The sequence below is a fragment of the Lithobates pipiens genome, unplaced genomic scaffold, assembly GCF_037356315.1.
Source record: "Lithobates pipiens isolate NorthernLeopardFrog02 unplaced genomic scaffold, aLitPip1_a1.2 Scaffold_17, whole genome shotgun sequence".
Classification (NCBI taxonomy): Eukaryota; Metazoa; Chordata; class Amphibia; order Anura; family Ranidae; genus Lithobates; species Lithobates pipiens.
Genome location: NW_027507755.1, coordinates 8,348,224 through 8,368,805, shown reverse-complemented (window position 1 = coordinate 8,368,805; position 20,582 = coordinate 8,348,224). Strand labels below are relative to the sequence as shown.

Genomic DNA, 20,582 nt, shown 5'->3' with positions numbered 1-20,582 from the left:
GAATGGGCAAAAATGTAATTCTATAGATGTGAAAAGCTGGTAGAGACACCCCCAAAAAGACTTGCAGATGTAATTGCAGCGAAAGGCGGTTCTACAAAGTATTGACTCAGAGGGGGCTGAATACAAATAAACACCACACTTTTCACATGTTTATTTATAAAGAATATGGAAAAAAAATTATAATTTTCCTTCCACTTCACAATTATGTGCCACTTTGTGTTGGTCTATCACATAACATCCCAATAAAATACATTTACATTTCTGGTTATAACATGACAAAATGTGGAAAATATCAAGGGGTGTGAATACATTTACAAGGCTCTTTATGATTGATTGTCCAATGTTTTATTTGTAAAAAGGAGAGTGGTTTTGTTTCTACATTGCCACCAAATCCAATGTACATACAGATATAAGGTTCCTGTGGGACTTTGAGGGCAATGTGTACAATAATCTACAAAAGTATAAAATGTATGACAACTTTATTACAAAATATGTATAAAAAAAACACAGTTGGCGATCAGTCATAAAAAAACATTCTCTGATGAAATACGATTATACATAATACCCATATCATAGTCCATAGCTGGGGGACTTATCAAAGCATATCTGGAGTATGATGTTTGTTGAGAACATCTGCAGGTATTGGACAGACCTTTTTTTTATTATATATATATATATTTATATATATATATTTTTTTATTATATATATATATATGTATGTATATATATATATATATATATTATATAGTAATAGAGTTGGTATACGTTTTATACTTTTGTCGATTTTGTAAACATCGCCCTCAAAGTTCTTACGGAAACCTTATATTTGTATGTCCAATGTTTTATTTATGTACAATGAAACAGACATTTTTTATGTTGTTAACAATGAGAAGAGTTTTATAACTGCCCATATAATTGGCACATAATGCAGCATTTACATGAATAAAAATTGTTCACACCGGATTCTACACATCGGGAAGGTATAGCAGCAGCTGGGAGGTATTCAGGGGGCGCTACTGTAACCCCCTGATGCCTGCTTTTTTTTTTTTTAATTGCCAAATATTTGGCTTGTGATTTTGGTGCAGCCCCACTGATCTCAATAGGAGAGTTTGACATGCGATATCTCCTATCAAACGCTGCAGTTTCTCTTTGTTACTGGGATCTGACTTTTTACGACTTCACAGACAAAACCTGCCAACTGGCGTTCCACAGTCCAATAAGTCTCATCGGATGGTAGAATGGCAGCGCACAGGGCTTTGCTCAGGAAAAGTCATTCCTCCGTACCTAAGCTAAATCAGAGGGAAGAACAATTTTTTTTTAGCTAATTAAAGAGTATCTAAACCCAAAACAAAAATGTCCTACCAGTCCTTAGATAAGGTGGGTGCAGTAGTTTAGTTTTCTCAGGCTCTCTTTTCTTTTTTTTTCACTTCTCACATCCTGAGAATAACACATTTCCTGTCCATAGGTGGCTACGCTCACTGCTCCACTGTATGTATGGAGGGAGCCATGGTTGCCATCAAGCATATTGGCCTTTGTTCATCTATTACATGGGAAGTGTGGGTATTAGTAGTTATTATTTAATCATACAGGATTTATATAGCGCCAACAGTATAAGCAGCGCTTTATAACATAAGGGCAGACAGTACAGTTACAATTCAATTTAATACAGCAGGAATCAGTGATCCCTGTTGTTAGGTGGAGGCAGGATAGGCTTCTCTGAAGAGAAGGGTTTTCAGAGACCATCTAAAAATGGACAGACTAGGAGATAGTTGTACAGATTGGGGTGAGGAGATCCAGAGGATGGGAAAGGCTCGGGAGAAGTTCTGGGAGCTAGAGTTTAAACAAAAAAAGATAACATTGTTTTTGCTTTCTGTTTGTCCCACAAAAAGTGAGAAGGACACAACATTTCTGAAAAGACCAACAGGTAAGTTCTGTACTTGCTCAAATATTTCTTGCCCTAAAAAATGAAAATGAATGCAGCCACCACATCTAAGGCCTCTTTTGCATAGGCAGGGTCAGTTTTTCTTAGCAGAGGTTTGGTCCGTTGATCCCTTGCTGAGCTAAGCAGATTGGGCGGGTGACAGGCATCTGTTCTGGACACAGCTCACTCTGCTCTATGGGCAGTCAAATGCTAAACTAACCAACTGTCTGTTTTATGCCATCTGTGTCCTCTCAATTCCTGTTCCATGTCCAAAAACAGGAAGTGAGAAGAAAACCCCCCCCCCAAAGTGAAGGAATTCCTGGTTGTCCCCAGAGCAAGTGTCCCAACTCCAAGATTTCCCCTCTATTCCTGTTCTGGTGACAACTCAAATTTGGGATTTTCTTTCACTTTCAATCTCGGTAATAACACTAAACTGGGCAATTAAAGAGAGTGAATAAAATGGACATAAGTCCGTTTACATCCGTCATTCCATAGAGGAGAATGGAGGGTCCAATCGGGTCCTCCTGAAAAAAAAGACAGACAGGCCTGATCGGAGCGCTTATACCCTGTTTCCCCGAAAATAAGACCTAGCGTGATTGTTGGTGATGGCTGCAATATAAGCCCTACCCCTCAAATAATCCCTAGTTAAAGTCCTTGAAGGTCTTATTTTCAGGGTATTTTTGGGGAAAGGGTAGGGCTTATTTGGGGAGGTAGGGCTTATATTGCAGCCATCATCGACAATCACTCTAGGTCTTTTTCTCGGGGAAACAGGGTATGAAGGGGGCCCAAGGACTGGAAGATGCAATATATAACATTTTTGTTCTTGGGTTTAGTTATGCTTTAAGGATAGTAGGCACATTACTTTTTAAAGCTTACAATGGAATACATTCATTTGAAGCTAGAGGTGCAGTATACATATATAATAAGTACATTTGTCTGACTTCCATAATTAAAACTCTATGCAGAATAAGATTTCTAAAATATTAAAAATATGTTACATTAGGAAGATCACATTCACACGTGTCTAAAAAAAAAAAAGTAAAAATCTAGATATCCATAGCTCCCAGCTGTCCTTGATTTTCGAGGGACTGTCCCTGATTTGGAGCAATGTCCCTCTTCTCCCCTCATTTGTCCCTTATTTTGGTCTGCTCTGTATAGTTGTGTATAAAATGCACTTTTTTTTTCTTCCAAAAAGTGTTTCCCAGGGCTAAACCTTTCAGCCGATTTCTAAATTGTTGCAATTGTAAATTTCAACGGCCAATATAAAGAACTATTAATGGTAAAAAAAAAAGCACTTGTGGGTTTACCGAATCTTTTTTTTTTTGTATAATTCTCCTTTAAGGGGGTGTCTTTTGCTAATAGATGTCCCTCGTTCCCATCTCAAAAAGTTGGGAGGTATGGATATCTCCTTCAAAATATATTATTGTTAACTTTAAATCCAGAGAAGAATGTATTCAGAAGACTCCTTATCCCAGTGTTTCAGGCAACAGCAGCCTGGAAAAAAATATACACAATGATTACAACAGGTTTCCAGAATACACTGCTTTTATCTCATACAGTACTGTTAAAGTAGAACTAAAGGCAAACCACTTATTTTTTATTTTGTATAGAGTAAGCAAGGGTTATAACCCCTGTTAATTATTTTGCCATCTGTTTCCTCCATGGTCAAAAACTGGAAGTGAGAAGAAATTCCTCCAAAGTGAAGGAATTCCTGGTTGTCCCCAGAGCAATTGTCCCAACAGGAAGATTTCCCCTCTATTCCTGTTCTGGTGACAACTCAATTTGGGATCTTCTTTCACTTTCAATCTCGGCAATTAGAGAGGGTGAATCTTCCTAATAAAGGCACAGGTGTTCTAATCCCTCGACACTCCATCCAAAATGTAGGCCCCATTCCCCAGTTTTGGGCAGATTAGGATTAGCTGTGGAAGACCCAGTGAGGTTCCCTGCAATTAGCTGCGGAACGGAAGCCCCATTGAAAGCAAAGGTAGGCTAACAGCTCCGGCAGCTATTCGTGGCTCATCCGCAGGTAATCGCTGCATGAGTGATTACATGTAATGTATGTAGGAATCTGGCATGTAGGAGGACCCCCTCCCCCCCGAATCTAGGTTGTTAAGCGAGTCCCAGAGTTATAGGGGGCATTTGGTTCAGCAGCTTTGGAAGGACAGTGCAACAAAGCACCTCTTCACCCAGCTGGTTCCTAATACAGGCTCTTGACGGTTCTCTTTGCAGGTCTCAGGACTGGGTAGGAGCACTACACACTTTTAGCAGAGGACTTTTATCCACTTTAAATCATCCCAATAAGCATCATTAACCACTTAAGGGCCGAGCCTCTTTCTGAGATTTGGTGTTTACAAGTTAAAAACATTTTTTTGCTAGAAAATTACTTAGAACCTCCAAACAACTTAGAGAATAAAATAGCGGTCGTTGCAATACTTTCTGTCACAGCGTATTTGCGCTGTAGTCTTACTAGCGCACTTTTTTTGAAAAAAATACTTTTTTTTGAATGACAAAATAAGACAACAGTAAAGTTAGGCCAATTTTTTTTATATTGTGAAAGATAATGTTACGCCGAGTTAATTGATACCCAACATGTCACGCTTCAAAATTGCGCCCGCTCGTGGAATGGCGACAAACTTTTACCCTTAAAAATCTCCATGGGCGACGTTTAAAAAATTCTACAGGTTGCATGTTTTGAGTTACAGAGGAGGTCTAGAATTATTGCTCTTACTCCAACAATCGCGGCGATACCGCACATGTGTGGTTTGAACACCGTTTTCATATGCGTGCGCTACTCACGTATGCGTTCGCTTCTGCACTCGAGTTCGGTGCGTATAAAAAAAAATCTTATTTATTTTACCTTTTATTTTATTTTTTTACACTGTTCCTTAAAAAAAGAGCATGACATGACCTCGTAAATATGAGATCTGGGGTCAAAAAGACCTCACATCTCATATTTACACTAAAATGCATTAATAATAAAAAATAATAATTAAATGTAATTTAAAAAAATAAATAAAAAGTCCCTTTAAGAGCTATGGGCAGAAGTGAAGTTTTGACGTCGCTTCTGCCCTGCAATGATATGGAGATGAGTGGGGGCCATCTTCCCCTCACTCGTCTCCATGCCTAACAGAGAGAAGGATCCGATCCCCTCCGTCGCTGCAGGTGGCTCCAGTAAGCGGCGGAGGGCATCGGAGTACGGGCGAGAGGGGGGGGCCCCTCTGCCACCGCCGAGACCACTTTTATCTGAAAGCGGACCGCCTGCTGAAGAAGCTGCTGCCATAACATCGATATTCCTCTTCAAAGTAGCGACGTAAAACAACGGCGGGTGGTCTGTAAGCGGTTAAAAATCTTTCTCTTTACCTTAGTGTCATGTAAGAGAACCCCCCAAAACTCTTTATCACTTCAACCCTGACCAGCCTGAACAGCAAATGGCATTCCACAGACTGAAGAGCGGGATCAGCAATAACTAGGGTATGAAGACCTCTGACATTAAGGCTGATAGAAGCACCACTTCTGCTTCTGGCAAATGTCAGTCTTTGTGCTTTTGCACACACTCAAGATGTTGTGTCTGGCGAAAGTGTAAGTAGATCAAGAATAGAGAATTTCCATAATGCAGATATGTGCATTTTTTCTGCACTTTCGATTCCTTTTATTTTTTTTGAGCCAACATACCACACATCATGCCAGATCTCCTATTTTTTTTTTAAATGTGCAAATCTGCAGTGCATAAATGTGAGCTAGCCATATAGTAATTCTAAGGATTTACAGTGCCTTGCGAAAGTATTCGGCCCCCTTGAACTTTTCAACCTTTTGCCACATTTCAGGCTTCAAACATAAAGATATAAAATTTTTATTTTTTGTGAAGAATCACCAACAAGTGGGACACAATTGTGAAGTGGAATGAAATCTATTGGATTTTTGAAACTTTTTTAACTAATAAAAAAATGAAAAGAGGGGCGTGCAAAATGATTCGGCCCCCTTGCGTTAATACTTTGTAGAGCCACCTTTTGCTGCGATTACAGCTGCAAGTCGCTTGGGGTATGTCTCTATCAGTTTTGCACATCGAAAGACTGAAATTCTTGCCCATTCTTCCTTGCAAAACAGCTCGAGCTCAGTGAGGTTGGATGGAGAGCGTTTGTGAACAGTAGTTTTCAGCTCTTTCCACAGATTCTCGATTGGATTCAGGTCTGGACTTTGACTTGGCCATTCTAACACCTGGATACGTTTATTTGTGAACCATTCCTTTGTAGATTTTGCTGTATGTTTGGGATCATTGTCTTGTTGGAAGATAAATCTCCGTCCCAGTTTCAGGTCTTTTGCAGACTCCAACAGGTTTTCATCCAGAATGGTCCTGTATTTGGCTGCATCCATCTTCCCCTCAATTTTAACCATCTTCCCTGTCCCTGCTGAAGAAAAGCAGGCCCAAACCATGATGCTGCCACCACCATGTTTGACAGTGGGGATGGTGTGTTGAGGGTGATGAGCTGTGTTGCTTTTACGCCAAACATATCGTTTTGCATTGTGGGCAAAAGTTCGATTTTGGTTTCATCTGACCAGAGCACCTTCTTCCACATGTTTGGTGTGTCTCCCAGGTGGCTTGTGGCAAACTTTAGACGAGACTTTTTATGGATATCTTTGAGAAATGGCTTTCTTCTTGCCACCCTTCCATAAAGGCCAGATTTGTGCAGTGTACGACTGATTGTTGTCCTATGGACAGACTCTGCCACCTCAGCTGTAGTTCTCTGCAGTTCATCCAGAGTGATCATGGGCCTCTTGGCTGCATCTCTGATCAGTCTTCTCCTTGTCTGAGGGACCAATGTGAGTGTGCAATGTACAGGGACAATTGTAGACACTCAGGTTGAACTGGATGGACTGGTGTCTTTATTCAACCTTACTAACTATGAAACTATGAAACAATGGCATTGGAAAGTGGGTGGGATGTATTAGGCAGCAAGTGAACAAGTTGATGTGTTGAAAAAAAGAAATAAAATGGGTGAGCGCAAGGATTTGAGCGACTTTGACATGGGCCAAGTTGTAATGGCTAGACAACTGGGTCAGCGCAACTCCAAAATTGCAGCTCTTGTGGGATTTTCCTGGTCTGTAGTAGTCAGGACCTACAAAAAGTCGTCCAAGGTAGGAAATCTAGTGAATCCATGGCAGGCTCACTGGCGGTCAGCGCTCATTAATGCAGGTGGGGAGCGAAGGCTGTCCCGTATAGTCTAATCAAATAGAAGAGCTACTGTACCTTAAATTACTGAAAAGGGTAATGCTGGGTCCCATAGCAACCATAGTGCATTGCAATTTGTTGCAGCAGACTGGTCAGCCTGCCCATGCTGACCCATGTCCACAGCCAAAAGCACCTACAAGGGGCACATGGGAACTGGACCAGAACAGTGTCTTTGAGGAAATGACTTGGCCTCCAAATTCTCCAGATTTCAATCCAACTGAGCATCTGTGGGATAGTTTCATAGTTATTAAGGTTGAATAAAGACACTAGTCCATCCAGAGTGAGGGTTCATGTCTACAATTGTCCCTATCCATTGTGTCTCATTAAGATGCTCATCTATTATTATTTATGGTACCCATATAGCTCTGTCAATTTATGTACTCCACACATACATTGCTCCCTACCCTCAAGGAGCCTATAATCCAAGGTCCCCAACTCACATTCATATACTTGGGCTAAATTTTATTTTTTTTGGACGGAAGCCAATTAACCTACCAGCATGTCCATGGAGTGTGGGAGGAAACCCACACAGGCACAGGGAGAATATACAAACTCCAGGCAGGTAGTGTCATGGTTGGGATTTGATCAGTGACCCTTTTTACTGCTAGGCGAGAGTGCTAACCACTACACCACTGTGCTGATTGGATGCCTGGGTGTGCTGAAAAAATAAATCTGTTCCATGGAGGCCGCATCTCATAACTTACGATGACTTAAAGGATCTGCTACTGATGGTTTGGTGCCAGATACCACAGCATGCCTTCAGAGGACTAGAGGAGTCCATACCTTTGATGGGGCAGGGCTGTTTTGGCAGCAAAAGGGGTACCTACTCAATATTAAGTCTATGGTGATATTATGGTGGGTGGCTATAATGATATGGCTATTGGTATATTTTCATTTAGCAAAACAGATAAGTGTGAACAGCCCGCTATTCTGCAGGAATGACCATTACTAAAGGTGACGTACGTTGACCTTCCTTTTTCTCAAGCAGGTGCCGCAGATCACCCCGATGATTCCGTTGATGACTTGTATGAGACACAGGACGGCCTCAATGGCAGAGATTCCCAGCGTAATAGAGAACAAAACAACATTCCACAGCACAACATTCTCTGGTTCCTTGCAGATGCTCCATCTGTCCTGATCCAACAGGTAATTCTCTCTGTGGATCGGAGACAAGTTTGTTCAATGACTATGTCTAAGCAAAACGATAATTCAACCATTAAACAGCTAATCCTAATAAGGCTGGTCTTCTTACATCTTTGCCTATCTTAAATCAATGGAAACACATGAAAATGCATCTCAGCACATGTGATAAGATATGTGTCCATGCACATCATGATGCACATTGACCAATCATAATGCACATAAACACACCATGATATGTGTCATGCATGTTGATGTGTGTTGTGATGCATGATGAAATCTAATACAAAGTGCTTTGCAAGGCACATTGAAAGTGCATCAGCATGAATTTTCAAGCGCTTACATTTATTTTGATGGAAATCAAACCAGGAATCAATCCGATGTCATTGGCACATGCAGGGGACAGGGGATATCTCCTAAACTGTGCAGGTTTAGGAGATATCCTGGTTAGCTAAAGGTAAGCCTTATTATAGGCTTACCTGTAGCATAAAGTTTAAAAAAAGGGGTTTACAACCACTTTAATTTGGTATTGTGTTCTGACTAGCTGAATTAGTGCTGGGTAATTTCTGTATTGTTTATTGCAGTGGTCTACAAACTGTAGCCCAGCATCCCTTTCCTAGCATTTATCTGACCCTTTGGGCATTGTTTCTTCCACTGATATGAGGCACAATTCCTCCCACTGATACCAACAGTGGGGGACTATTCTTCCCACTGACACCAACAGTGGGGTACTATTCCTTCCACAGACACCCACTGTGGGGTACTCATCCTCCCACTGGCACCAAGGATGGAGCATAAATCCTTCCACTGCCATCAATGATGGGGTGCTATACCTCCTCCTGATACCTATGATGGGGCAATACTCCTCTTCTTACTGTTCACAGGTGTGAACTTGTTATTTTTTTTTACTCCCACTGACCGCCAATCCTGAGACACTGTCTACTCCTATGGATATTGCTGTGATTTCTACTCCCACCAGCCACAGTCGGTCCCTCTAAGCCCTTGTACACACGGTTGGACATTCCGACAACCATATCCGTTGGATTTTGTCCGATGGATTTTGTCCGATGGATTTTGTACGACGGATTTTGTACGACGGATTTTGTCAGACGGATTTTGTCCAAAACTGTTGCATACACACGGTCGGACAAAGTTATCGGAAAATCTGATTGTTCAGAACGTGATGATGTTATTTTGTTACGACGGGACTATGTTCAGGCTAGTAGCCAATAGCTTTGGTGTAGGAATTTGATCTGAGCATGCGTGGCACTTTGTCCGATCAGAATTCTCTACACATGATCTGACAAGGTCCGATCGGATCATGTTGTCGGAAAATTTTATAGCCAAGCTGGAAAACTTGGTCCGTGGGATATTCCAATGGAAACAATCCGATGGAGCCCACACACACAGTCGGATTATCCGACAACACGGTCCTATCGGACATTTTCCATTGGAATGTCCGACCGTGTGTACAAGAGCTTAGATCTGAAGGACCTTAACTGGCCCTTTATTTAGAAAGTTTGTAAACTCCTGGTTTAATGTATTGCCCTACCCATGTGCACCTAATTTTTGCTAGTTATTAATTAATCTGATCAACTGTTGTTTCTTTTGATGTTCTGGAACAGAGCTGGAAATTGCGGCAGATAGACCAGAGATATAAGAAGTCAGGGTTGACTGACCAGGACCCTCCTGTAACTAGAAAACCAGTTTAAGGTGGACTGACCCTTTAAAAGTTATCACAAACCATCCCAGTAAATTAACGGGTTCTATCCACTGTGCTACTTACTCATTGGTGTCATTCCTGAAGGGGTATATGTAATCTCCATCTCCTGTGTCACACAGAGGACCATTAACCAAACCCATCACTGAGATTATAACACAGTACACTGATCCCACTGTGCCCAGTGCGGACAGAATGACAGACAGGAACATCTGAAAAAAAAAGAGACCTATGTCTACTACAGTAATATTCTGTCATAATTTGTCTTAACTTTTTTTATTTTTCTATATAGAGCCAACAACACATGCAGGTCTGTGCAGATCTATTACCATCAATCTACTGTTTTTCCATAACTTCTATGTGGTCTCCTACACCAAAAAGACTTTTCAGTCACTTCTTTGTAAAATGTGAAATTATTATCGTCATGCTTTACACTACCATTGGCCATACAGAGATCTAGGATAAATCTAAGTTAATGTTTAGGTATGACAATTTTTACAGTTGCATTGGTCCAGATTTGACTAATGAAAGTATGTACAGTATCTCACAAAAGTGAGTACACCCCTCACATTTTTGTAAATATTTCATTTTACCTTTTCATGTGACAACACTGAAGAAATGACACTTTGTTACAATGTAAAGTAGTGAGTGTACAGCTTGTATAACAGTGTAAATTTGCTGTCCCTTCAAAATAACTCAACACACAGCCATTAATGTCTAAACCCCGGCAACAAAATTGGGCCCAAAGTGTCAATATTTTGTGTGGCCACCATTATCTTCCAGCACTGCCTTAACCCTCTTGAGCATGGAGTTCACTAGAGCTTCAGAGGTTGGAGTCCTCGTCCACTCCTCCATGACAACATCACGGAGCTGGTGGATGTTAACCACTTCAGCCCCGGACCATTTGGCTGGTCAAAGACCAGAGGACTTTTTACAATTTGGCACTACACTGTTGTACCCAAACAAAATTTGCGTCCTTTTTTTCTCACAAATAGAGCTTTCTTTTGATGGTATCTGATTGCCTCTGCGATTTTAATTTTTTTCGATATAAACAGAAAAAGACAGAAAATTTTTGTTATAAGAAAAATACAATAAACTAAATTTTAGTCATACATTTAGTCCAAAATGTATTCAGCCACATAAGTGTATATTTATTGGTTTGCTCAAAAGTTATAGCGTCTACAAACTTGGGTACATTTTATAGAATTTACGCAGCTTTTAGTTTATGACTGCCTATCTCAATTCTTGAGGTGCTAAAATGGCAGGGCAGTACAAACCCCTCCAAATGATCCCATTTTAGAAAGTAGACACCCCAAGGAAATTGCTAAGAGACATGTTGAGCCCATTGAATATTTTATTTTTTGTCCTATGTGATTGAATAATGACAAAAGTTGTCACTAAATGATATATTGCTCACACATGCCATGGTTATATGTGGTGTTGCACCCCAAAATAAATTTTGCTGCTTCTCCTGAGTACGGGGATATCACATCTGTGGGACTTTTTGGGAGCCTAGCCGCGTACGGGGCCCAGAAAACCAAGCGCCGCCTTCAGGATTTCTAAGGGCGTAATATCACAGTTTTGAAGGCCATAAAATGCAAAGATGGCAAATGACCCCATTTTGGAAAGTAGACACCCCAAGCTATTTGATGAGAGGCATGTTGAATCCATGGAATATTTTATATTTTGCCACAAGTTGCAGGAAAATGGAAAACTGTTTTATTTTTGCACAAAGTTGTCACTAAAAGATATATTGCTCACCCATGCTATGGGCATATGTGGAATTACACCCCAAAATACATTCTGCTGCTTCTCCTGAGTACGGGGATACCACATGTGGGGGACTTTTTGGGTGAATGTGTGCCTACATGACCTGGTGTCAGTGTAGTGTTGGTGCAACTCACTTTTGCTCTCTCCTTTCGGTCTGGAACGAAAAGACCAACACGAGGGAGATGACATCACTTCCCCTGTCAGTGTCTAAGCTTACATGGCCAGGGGAAGGAAATCATTCGTCAGGAGCGATCACCAGGTCCAGGCCAGAAATCATTGGCCTGGGCCTTGGGATTGATCGGTTCCTGATCAAATCCAATCATCGCGGCCGCACTCCCGATGTAGGGTAACGAGATTCGCCTGCCTGTACCATTCTGCTGCAGTACAACTGTTGCGGCTGGTCAGGAACAGGTTAAAAACCTTGCGCTCCTCCACCTTCTGTTTGAGGATGCCCCACAGCCAATGGTGTTCCGTAGGAGGTGATGTTCTCCCTCCACTGGACCAACCTGTTACTGGCTTGTGTTCAAAGATAGTATGTCTCCCACAACTCCTAAGCATTTCGCATTCAAGCGTCGTCAGGAAGCTTCCACCATTGGATTGCCCTATTCTAAACGGTTTTCTCATTGCTGGAAGGGCTTGGTGTCAGCCAATAGACACATTGAAATGTGCGTGCAATATGTTTTTATTGATTTTCCATTAAAGTTGAAATGGTTTTAAACTATATTGGTTCTATTTAATTTTGTATGAATATACGGACATTGAGGAATTGCTAACGGGAGAAGTGCATTGAGGATTGGTTATCCGTTGGATGAACCGAAGGCTTACTGGTTGGTGACGTCTGGTGAGTGGCCATTCTGCTTGGTGACGGTGGCACAGATTTGGTTTTCTTAGTTGACGCAGTTGGACTTTTTATTAGAAGATGAATGGTGATTAAGGCCGCGTACACACGGGCGGACTGTCTGTCCAACTTAGTCCGCTGAAACACATTTCAGCGGACAGTCCGCTCGTGTGTGGGCTTCAGCGGACTTTTTCAGCGGACAGTCTGGCGGACTAAGTCTTTCGGAATTTCCGTAATACAGTCCGTCCAACTTTGGTTTCAGCGGACAGTCCGCTCGTGAGTAGGCAAGTTGGACGGACTAAGTATGGCGCATGCTCAGAAAGGATTTACACGGCCGAAGGTTGCATTGCAGTGTATTGGACGTCGTATTTCTAGTCCCGTCGTACGTGCTGTACACTTCATCGCGCAAGCTTTCAGCGGACTGTCTGTTCATCATGTGTGGTCAAGTCCGTTCATTCAAAAGTAGGATGGACTGTCCGTCGGATTGTCTGACGGACTTAGTTGGCCAGACAGTCCGCCCATGTGTACGCGGCTTAAGATCGCACAGCTGGAGGGGTCGCATTAACTATCGCACAAGAAGGACGCTATTTTTGCAAACGCTTATATGTTGTTATAAAACTATTGTGTTTATAATTTTAGGACACTATGGTGGCACAGTGATTATTCAGTATAAGTTACTTAGTAGGGGGTGGGGGAAGTAGTGAGCTGGAGGCACAATCCCCTAATATATATATACACCATTATCATGGAGGGGATCATGCTCGGCTGCAGTATGTCACAGTACATGTTGGCATTTATGCTTCCCTCAATGAACTGTAGCTTCCCAGTGCTGGCAGCACTCATGCAGCCCCAGACCATGACACTCCCACCACCATGCTTGACTGTAGGCAAGACACACTTGTCTTTGTACTCCTCACCAGGTTGCCGCTACACACGCTTGACACCATTTCAACAAAATAAGTTTATCTTGGATTTATCAGACCACAGGACGTGGTTCCAGTAATCCATGACCTTAGAGGCTTCCTTCTGGGGTGACAGTCACGCAGACCACTTTGATGCAGTGTGTGGCATATGGTCTGAGCACTGACAGGCTGACCCCCCACCCCTTCAACCTCTGCAGCAATGCTGGCAGCACTCATACGTCTATTTCCCAAAGATATGAGATACTGTATGTGCCATACCTCTAGGATCTGTCTGGAAGTTGGGTGGTTGGCACTGATACTATGGTGATCTCCATTAGCTTCTAGATCTTGTGCTGAGCAGCTGCCCTGCTGCTTTGTGAACACAGGAGGCTGCTTACTCAGTGCAGGCGCCATTCAGGAAGCACTTTACATTTTCTTAAATAATTCAAAGCCTTCTCTGATTGGATAAGTTGAAGAGGCGGGGCAGTGAAGTCACAATCTCTACCTCGTCCAATCAGACAACACTTTGCTTTCATTGAAAAAATGCAAAGTGTTCTCAAATGTTCTGAATGGCACATGAGCTGAGCAAGGGACTTCTTGTGCTCAGTAAGCTGCTTAGCAGGAGACCCAGAAGCTAGTGGAAATCACTGTAGTAGTGTTGCCAACTACAGTAATTTCCATCTTTCATGGGGATCCTACAGTTATGGCACATACACACTTACATTGGTCCAATTGCTATACCTAAACATTAGCTTTAATATTTTGCTAGAGGACAATCAGTGAGCTATAATATTTTTGAATTGTGGGAAGAACCCAGAGTCTAAAAACCCTCACAAACTGGAAGAGAAGCTACTCTATGCAGATAATGTCTTGGTATATTAAACTGTAAAGTAACTTCTTACAGTGTTATTTTACTTCAGTGAGAACACATTTTGTTCAGCAGAAGTCTAAAATATGTTGTGCTGCTATGAACATGAATACATCCAAAATAATAGTAGATAGGTGATACTGTATGTTGGCCACCCTTAGAATCTGAAAAAGGGTGTGATTTTCGTGAAGAATGGAATAAAGTGTCGCAAAGACTCTGGATATTTTTTTTTTTTATTGGAGACTTCAAAATGTTCAAACTTATGCCTACTTTTGGAGATATGCCAAGATTCAGGTGTAAGCAGTTTTTAGGGTCTTAGGTATTTAGCCCGTACCCCACTCTATAAAAGTAAATGAAGCCCTATTCATTTATAGAGTGAGGATGATTAATAGAAAATGGTTTAGAACAGTGGTTCCCAACCTCAGTTCTCAAGTACCCCCAACAGGTCCTTCACCTTGCACAGGTGCTTTAAATAAATGTCATTGATTTGGAACTGATGACAGCTATTCTATGTTTAGGGAAATTCTCAAAACATGACCTCTTGGGATTAAGGTTGGGAACTATTGGTTTAAAAAAATGGCATGTAACTAAAGTCTTACTCAAGACCAACATATCAAATGTTGGTCCGGCCCTTTAAACACTTGAGCTCCGGAAAATTTTACCCCTTTCATGACCAAAAGTGTAACTTCCACTCATTTGTCTCCTCTTCCCCTCCGGTGCCACAATTGGCACCATTCGGGGGGGCGAGTGGACAGGATACCTGTCTTTGACAGGTATCCTGTTCCCACTCCCAGGAGTCCGGGCCACGGCCCATGACATCACCGCAGGGCTCCCTCCTCCTCCCTTCTCCTCTCCCTGTCACTGGGGCAGTAGGAGAGAGGAGCGGGGCCTCGCACATGCACAGTACGGTTCCCAGCATGAAGCCGTAAGGCTACACTGCCGTTTACCCTTACTCGCAATGTCAGCCGCAGCACCCGACCAGCTCATGGAAACATTTTGAGCTGCGGTGCCGACATCGCTGCACTCCAGGACAGGTAAGTGTCCTATTATTTTTTTTGGGCGGACCTCCGCTTTAACTTCTGCTGTCTGCTACTCATTTTTATTCCAAACAATGAAGATGGCTACCATGGCAGAATTCAATTCCAAATGTTCCAAAATTAAAGTTCTCAAACCATCCTCAGGTATCGCAAAGATTTTATGTTTGTGTATTTTTACACAAAAACCCAAGGAAATCTCTTCAATAATTTCCCATGGGATCAACAAAGTATTCTGAATATTAATTCTAAATCTGAATTAGTTTGGACAGGGATTGACCCCACTGTGTTCTAGAGAGTAAATCTAAAAATCTTACTCTTGGTAAGAACTTAGAACAGATTTGAAAAGCTAAGCTCTAACATGCATATAAATTGTCATTTGTCAAGGTCAGACATGACACACTTAAAACATACAAGATATATATTTTTTTAAACTTCTTATAAGCTTGATAATTACAGTTTCTTACCCCACATCTGTTGGCACAACACCCTTCTCCTCCAGCACCCAACATCATAAATGCAGGTAGGAAGACCTGCAAAACAAAGCAGTACCAATTAGACAACATTATGCCGAAAACTATTTTTTTAGTAGCTGTGAATGCACACCCCAAACATTGTTAGATTGTTTAAAGACTAAGTTCATGAATGTGTTCAGACTAACAATAATAACAAAATGAAAGAACCTTGTGATTCCTACAAATTCTCATATAATTGATTTCTATCCAGTAGAGTAGTTGATAGTGAACTGGCAGTGTGTGATGCTGATAGATGTGGAGAACCACCTTGCCCCCCCCCCCCCCCCCCCCATACCTGCCAGTTCTACTCAATTTTCTTAATCGCTCAATTACCCCATCAACAAAGTCAGTGTTGATGGAGGCATACCTCCCACAGCGCTATTTAATACTGCCGCCTGTGGGGGGGGTGTTTTTTGCAGGGAGCCTTCCCGGCCGGCAGACTAAAATTATTACTGCTAGCGGCTATAGCCACAGGCAGTAATGGCATTAAGAAGAATCCAACAGGCTGGTTGTACCCAAGTCCCCAAGTCGAACCCTCAACAATTAGCCTGCCCATACAACTTATGCTGTGTGGGGATGCAATTGGAATCCATAAGTTTAGGGCCTGAGAAAGGTATAGGACAGGCTACTGGGTACCGCTGGTTAGACTAGGCTAGGTTGGAGGCCTCCAGGCTGTAAGTATGGCGCTCAGGGGACAATTTCCATGCCCATAGTATCTTAATGAGTCCAGTTCTTTGCTGGAAAGGAATGGGTTAAGAATTGTAGGTGCTCTCCCACCACATGGCTATGCATTTGGAAGACATCCTCCTCATCATGAACCTAGACTATGACACACCATTACGTAGCACTTGTACAAAATTGTCTAATGAAGCAAATGGAATGGAATCTCAGTCCTAGGATGGAGGTTAATTCAATTTGTTTCCTTAGCCTAGTACCATTGCTTCTTGTTACGTTACACTGCATTCAAGTGTAGCGCCCTGGAGTTTAGTCAGGGATCTCCTCACCAAATTCCTTGTCAGGGGTAGCTATCATAGTTAAATTGTTAGAGATCCATTGATTTCTCCCTAGGTTTGGCCTTGTTGTACTTTTCTCTTCTACCACTAGGTGGCCAGGCACTTGGTGGTATTAGGTATGAGAAGGACAACTGAAGGTCAGGTTATGGGTATATGGGGTATCTCAGCCAATGAGCAGGGGTTTTCTTGAATCCCTTGGCCTGCTAGGAGAGCCTATATATTTCGGATGGAGTCAGGTTATCTGTGTTCTGTGCCACCCGGACAGCCATCAGGATGGACGTGTGTCCACTGCCCAGGGCTGCTAGGCTGCTAGGCCAGAAATTGGGCCTATCCTGGGAGCATCTGGCTGCCAGGCTGTGTGAGGGCCTATCCAGAAGAGGGCAGCGCAGGGTTGGGATTGCGGTTTGCAGTCCAACCAAAAGTGATGGTTCTCCCGGCCAGAGAACCTGTCATGGTCGGAGGTAGAAGGGAAGCTGTCTCTACTAAAGGACCAACCACCTTTACCAAGACCACAAGTAGCAGAAGCAAGTACCGGAGCAGTATTCTCACCGGACACGGCAGAGAATTGGGAAACTTCAAGTCAGGGAAACAACCAGCGGAGGTGACACTTGCAGAGCAGCCTTGTGTGTCAAGCCAGGGACCAAGCTGGTCAGCGGGGGTGAAGCTTGAAGCGTATCCAAAGTGCCAAGCTAGGGACCCAGCAGGGAAGCGTGGGTGACACTTGAGGGAGATACCACCGCAAAAGCCTTGAGGAGCTCACGGGATTCAGAGTTAGTGAATCAGAGGGTCCGGTGAGAGACCAGGAGCTCAAGGGGCTGAAGAACTTGAAGTAGAAGTTGTAGTGAAGCTGAGAGAACTCTTACGTTTGAAATAGGAACTGTTAAGTACTGTAGCCATAGGGGACAGCAAACCCGCACGTGCAGAAGTGGCACCTTGCTGGTGCCTTTCCCTGTACAGCTGTCCTCCTACTGAAGTCTCGGAGTCTGCCTATTGACATTGAAACTACTTAAGGGTGTCCTGGCCCTAACCCTCTTTCCCTTGCAAAATATAAAAGGACTGTTAAAATAAATAAAACCTCTTTTGCATTCAAGAAGTGTCTGGCGCCCAATGACTTTTACCACTTTTGCATCCACTATGCCTCACAACCCACTACATTTTGAAGCATGTTAGCGGTCTGTGGCCTCATTAGACTGGAAGAGGATAGAGATTCTGCCACACAAGAGACACAGAAGGGTTGTGTCAGTATTTTGCAGAGGGTGTGGGTGGACGAGTGTTGGAATATGTTCAAGGAATGCAGGCAGTGATTATACTCCATGCATTCCCCATACATCCCTTACACTTTCTCAAATGAACAAACTCAGGTGTTACTTTTTGAGATCTTTTAGCATGCTTCACTTTGTCAGACAGCTTCTGACATCGCTTCCGCCCCTGCAGTGGTATGGAGATGGATGGTGGCCACCTTCCCATCACTCTTCTCCATGCCACTGACGTGAGAGGATCCGATCGCCTCTGCCACTGCCAACGGCTCCGTCGCCGATAAAAGTGAACTTGCGGTGAATCTGCCGAAGAGACCACTATTATCGGAAAGCGGACCCCCGGCTGAAGAAGAGGATACCGGGGTTATGAAGCTAGCTGCTACCATAACAACGATATTTCTCTTCAAAGTTAGGACGTATATCAGCGTGCGTATATACGTTAGGACGTATAACCCATGATTTTTTGATTCAACGGGTCTGGCAGTAATCAGGCCTGGGTGTGGCAGGTGAAATTTAACTCAGCTTTCCAAAAAATTGTGGTTAATCACAGTTCATTCATGATTCAGCATGGGAGGGAGAAACTACTTTTTCACATAGGGCCAGGCAGGTTTGAATAGATTTTTTCCCATAATAAATTAAATAACAATTTAAAAACTGCATCTTGGATTTACTCGGGTTATTATATTAAAATTTGTTTGATGATCTGAATCATTTAAGTGTGAGAAATATGCAAAAAAAAAAAAGAAAAAAAAAAATCAGGAAGGGGGCAAATACTTTTTAACAGCACTGTATATAAAGTATCTCACAAAAGTGAGTACCCCCCTCACATTTTTGTGAAAATTTTATTCTATCTTTTCATGTGACAACACTGAAGAAATGACACTTTAGTACAATGTAAAGTAGTGAGTGTACAGCTTGTATAACAGTGTAAATTTGCTGTCCCCTCAAAATAACTCAACACACAGCCATTAACCACTTACGGACCCGGCACGCTGATATACGTCCTAACTTTGAATAGAAATATCGTTGTTATGGTAGCAGCTAGCTTCATAACCCCGGTATCCTCTTCTTCGGCCGGGGGTCCGCTTTCCGATAATAGTGGTCTCTGCGGCAGATTCACTGCAAGTTCACTTTTATCGGCGACGGAGCCGTTGGCAGTGGCAGAGGCGATCGGATCCTCTCACGTCAGTGGCATGGAGAAGAGTGATGGGAAGGTGGCCACCATCCATCTCCATACCACTGCAGGGCGGAAGCGATGTCAAAACATCACTTCTGCCCATAGCTCTTAAAGCGCCATTTTTTTTTATTGCATTTTAGTGTAAATATGAGATCTGAGGTCTTTTTGACCCCAGTTCTCATATTTAAGAGGTCCTGTCATGCTTTTTTTCTATTACAAGGGATGTTTACATTCCTTGTAATAGGAATAAAAGTGACACAATTAAACGCACCCCTTCCCGCCGAGCCTGAGTGCAGAAGCGAACGCATACGTGAGTAGCGCCCACATATGAAAACAGTATTCAAACCACACATGTGAGATATCACCACGATCGGTGGAGCGAGAGCAATAATTTTATCCCTAGAATTTCTCTGTAACTCAAAACATGCAACCTGTAGAATCTTTTAAACGTGGAGATTTTTAAGTTTGTCGCAATTTCACGAGCACAATTTTGAAGCGTGACATGTTGGTTATCAATTTACTTGGCGTAACATTATCTTTCCCAATATAAAAAAATTGGGCTAATATTGTCTTATTTTTTAATTTAAAAAACTGTATTTTTTCCAAAAAAAGTGCACTTGTAAGACCGCTGCGCAAATACGGTGTGACAGAAAGTATTGCAACGAACGCCATTTTATTCTTTAGGGTGTTAGAAAAAAAATGGATAACGTTTGGGGGTTCTAAGTAATTTTCTAGCAAAAAATTATGTTTTTAACTTGTAAACAACAAATGTGGTTAATGTCTAAACCGCTGGCAACAAAAGTGAGTGCACCTCTAAGTGAAAATGTCCAAAATGGGCCCTAAGTGTCAATTATTTGTGTGGCCACCATTATTTTCCAGCACTGAATTAACCCTCTTGAGCATGGAGTTCACCAGAGCTTCACAGGTTGTCACTGGAGTCCTCTTACACTCCTTCATGATGACATCTGGAGACATGCTTGGCCAGTCCATCACCTTTACCCTCAGCTTCTTTATAGCAAGGCAGTGGTTGTCTTGGAGGTGTGTGTTGGGGTCGTTATCATGTTGGAATACTGCCCTGCAGCCCAGTCTCCAGACAGAGGGGATCACGCTCTGCTTCAGTATGTCACAGTACATGTTGGCATTCATAGTTCCCTCAATGAACTGTAGCTCCCCAGTGGCGGGAGCACTCATGCAGCCCCAG

General features: G+C 42.5%; 1 protein-coding gene across 1 annotated transcript in view; it reads right to left on the bottom strand.

Moving 5' to 3' along the window:
• Positions 1 to 322: 322 nt before the first annotated feature.
• Positions 323 to 20,582, bottom strand: part of LOC143986573 (transmembrane 4 L6 family member 1-like) — a 37,338-nt gene continuing 17,078 nt past the window's right edge. The window contains exons 3-6 of the mRNA XM_077484973.1: positions 15,888 to 15,953; positions 10,075 to 10,220; positions 8,112 to 8,304; positions 323 to 3,415 (exon numbers count right to left, since the gene is read on the bottom strand). Of these exons, the coding sequence (XP_077341099.1) occupies positions 3,401 to 3,415; positions 8,112 to 8,304; positions 10,075 to 10,220; positions 15,888 to 15,953 (420 nt within the window). The 3' untranslated portion in view covers positions 323 to 3,400. The remainder of the gene's footprint in view (positions 3,416 to 8,111; positions 8,305 to 10,074; positions 10,221 to 15,887; positions 15,954 to 20,582) is intronic.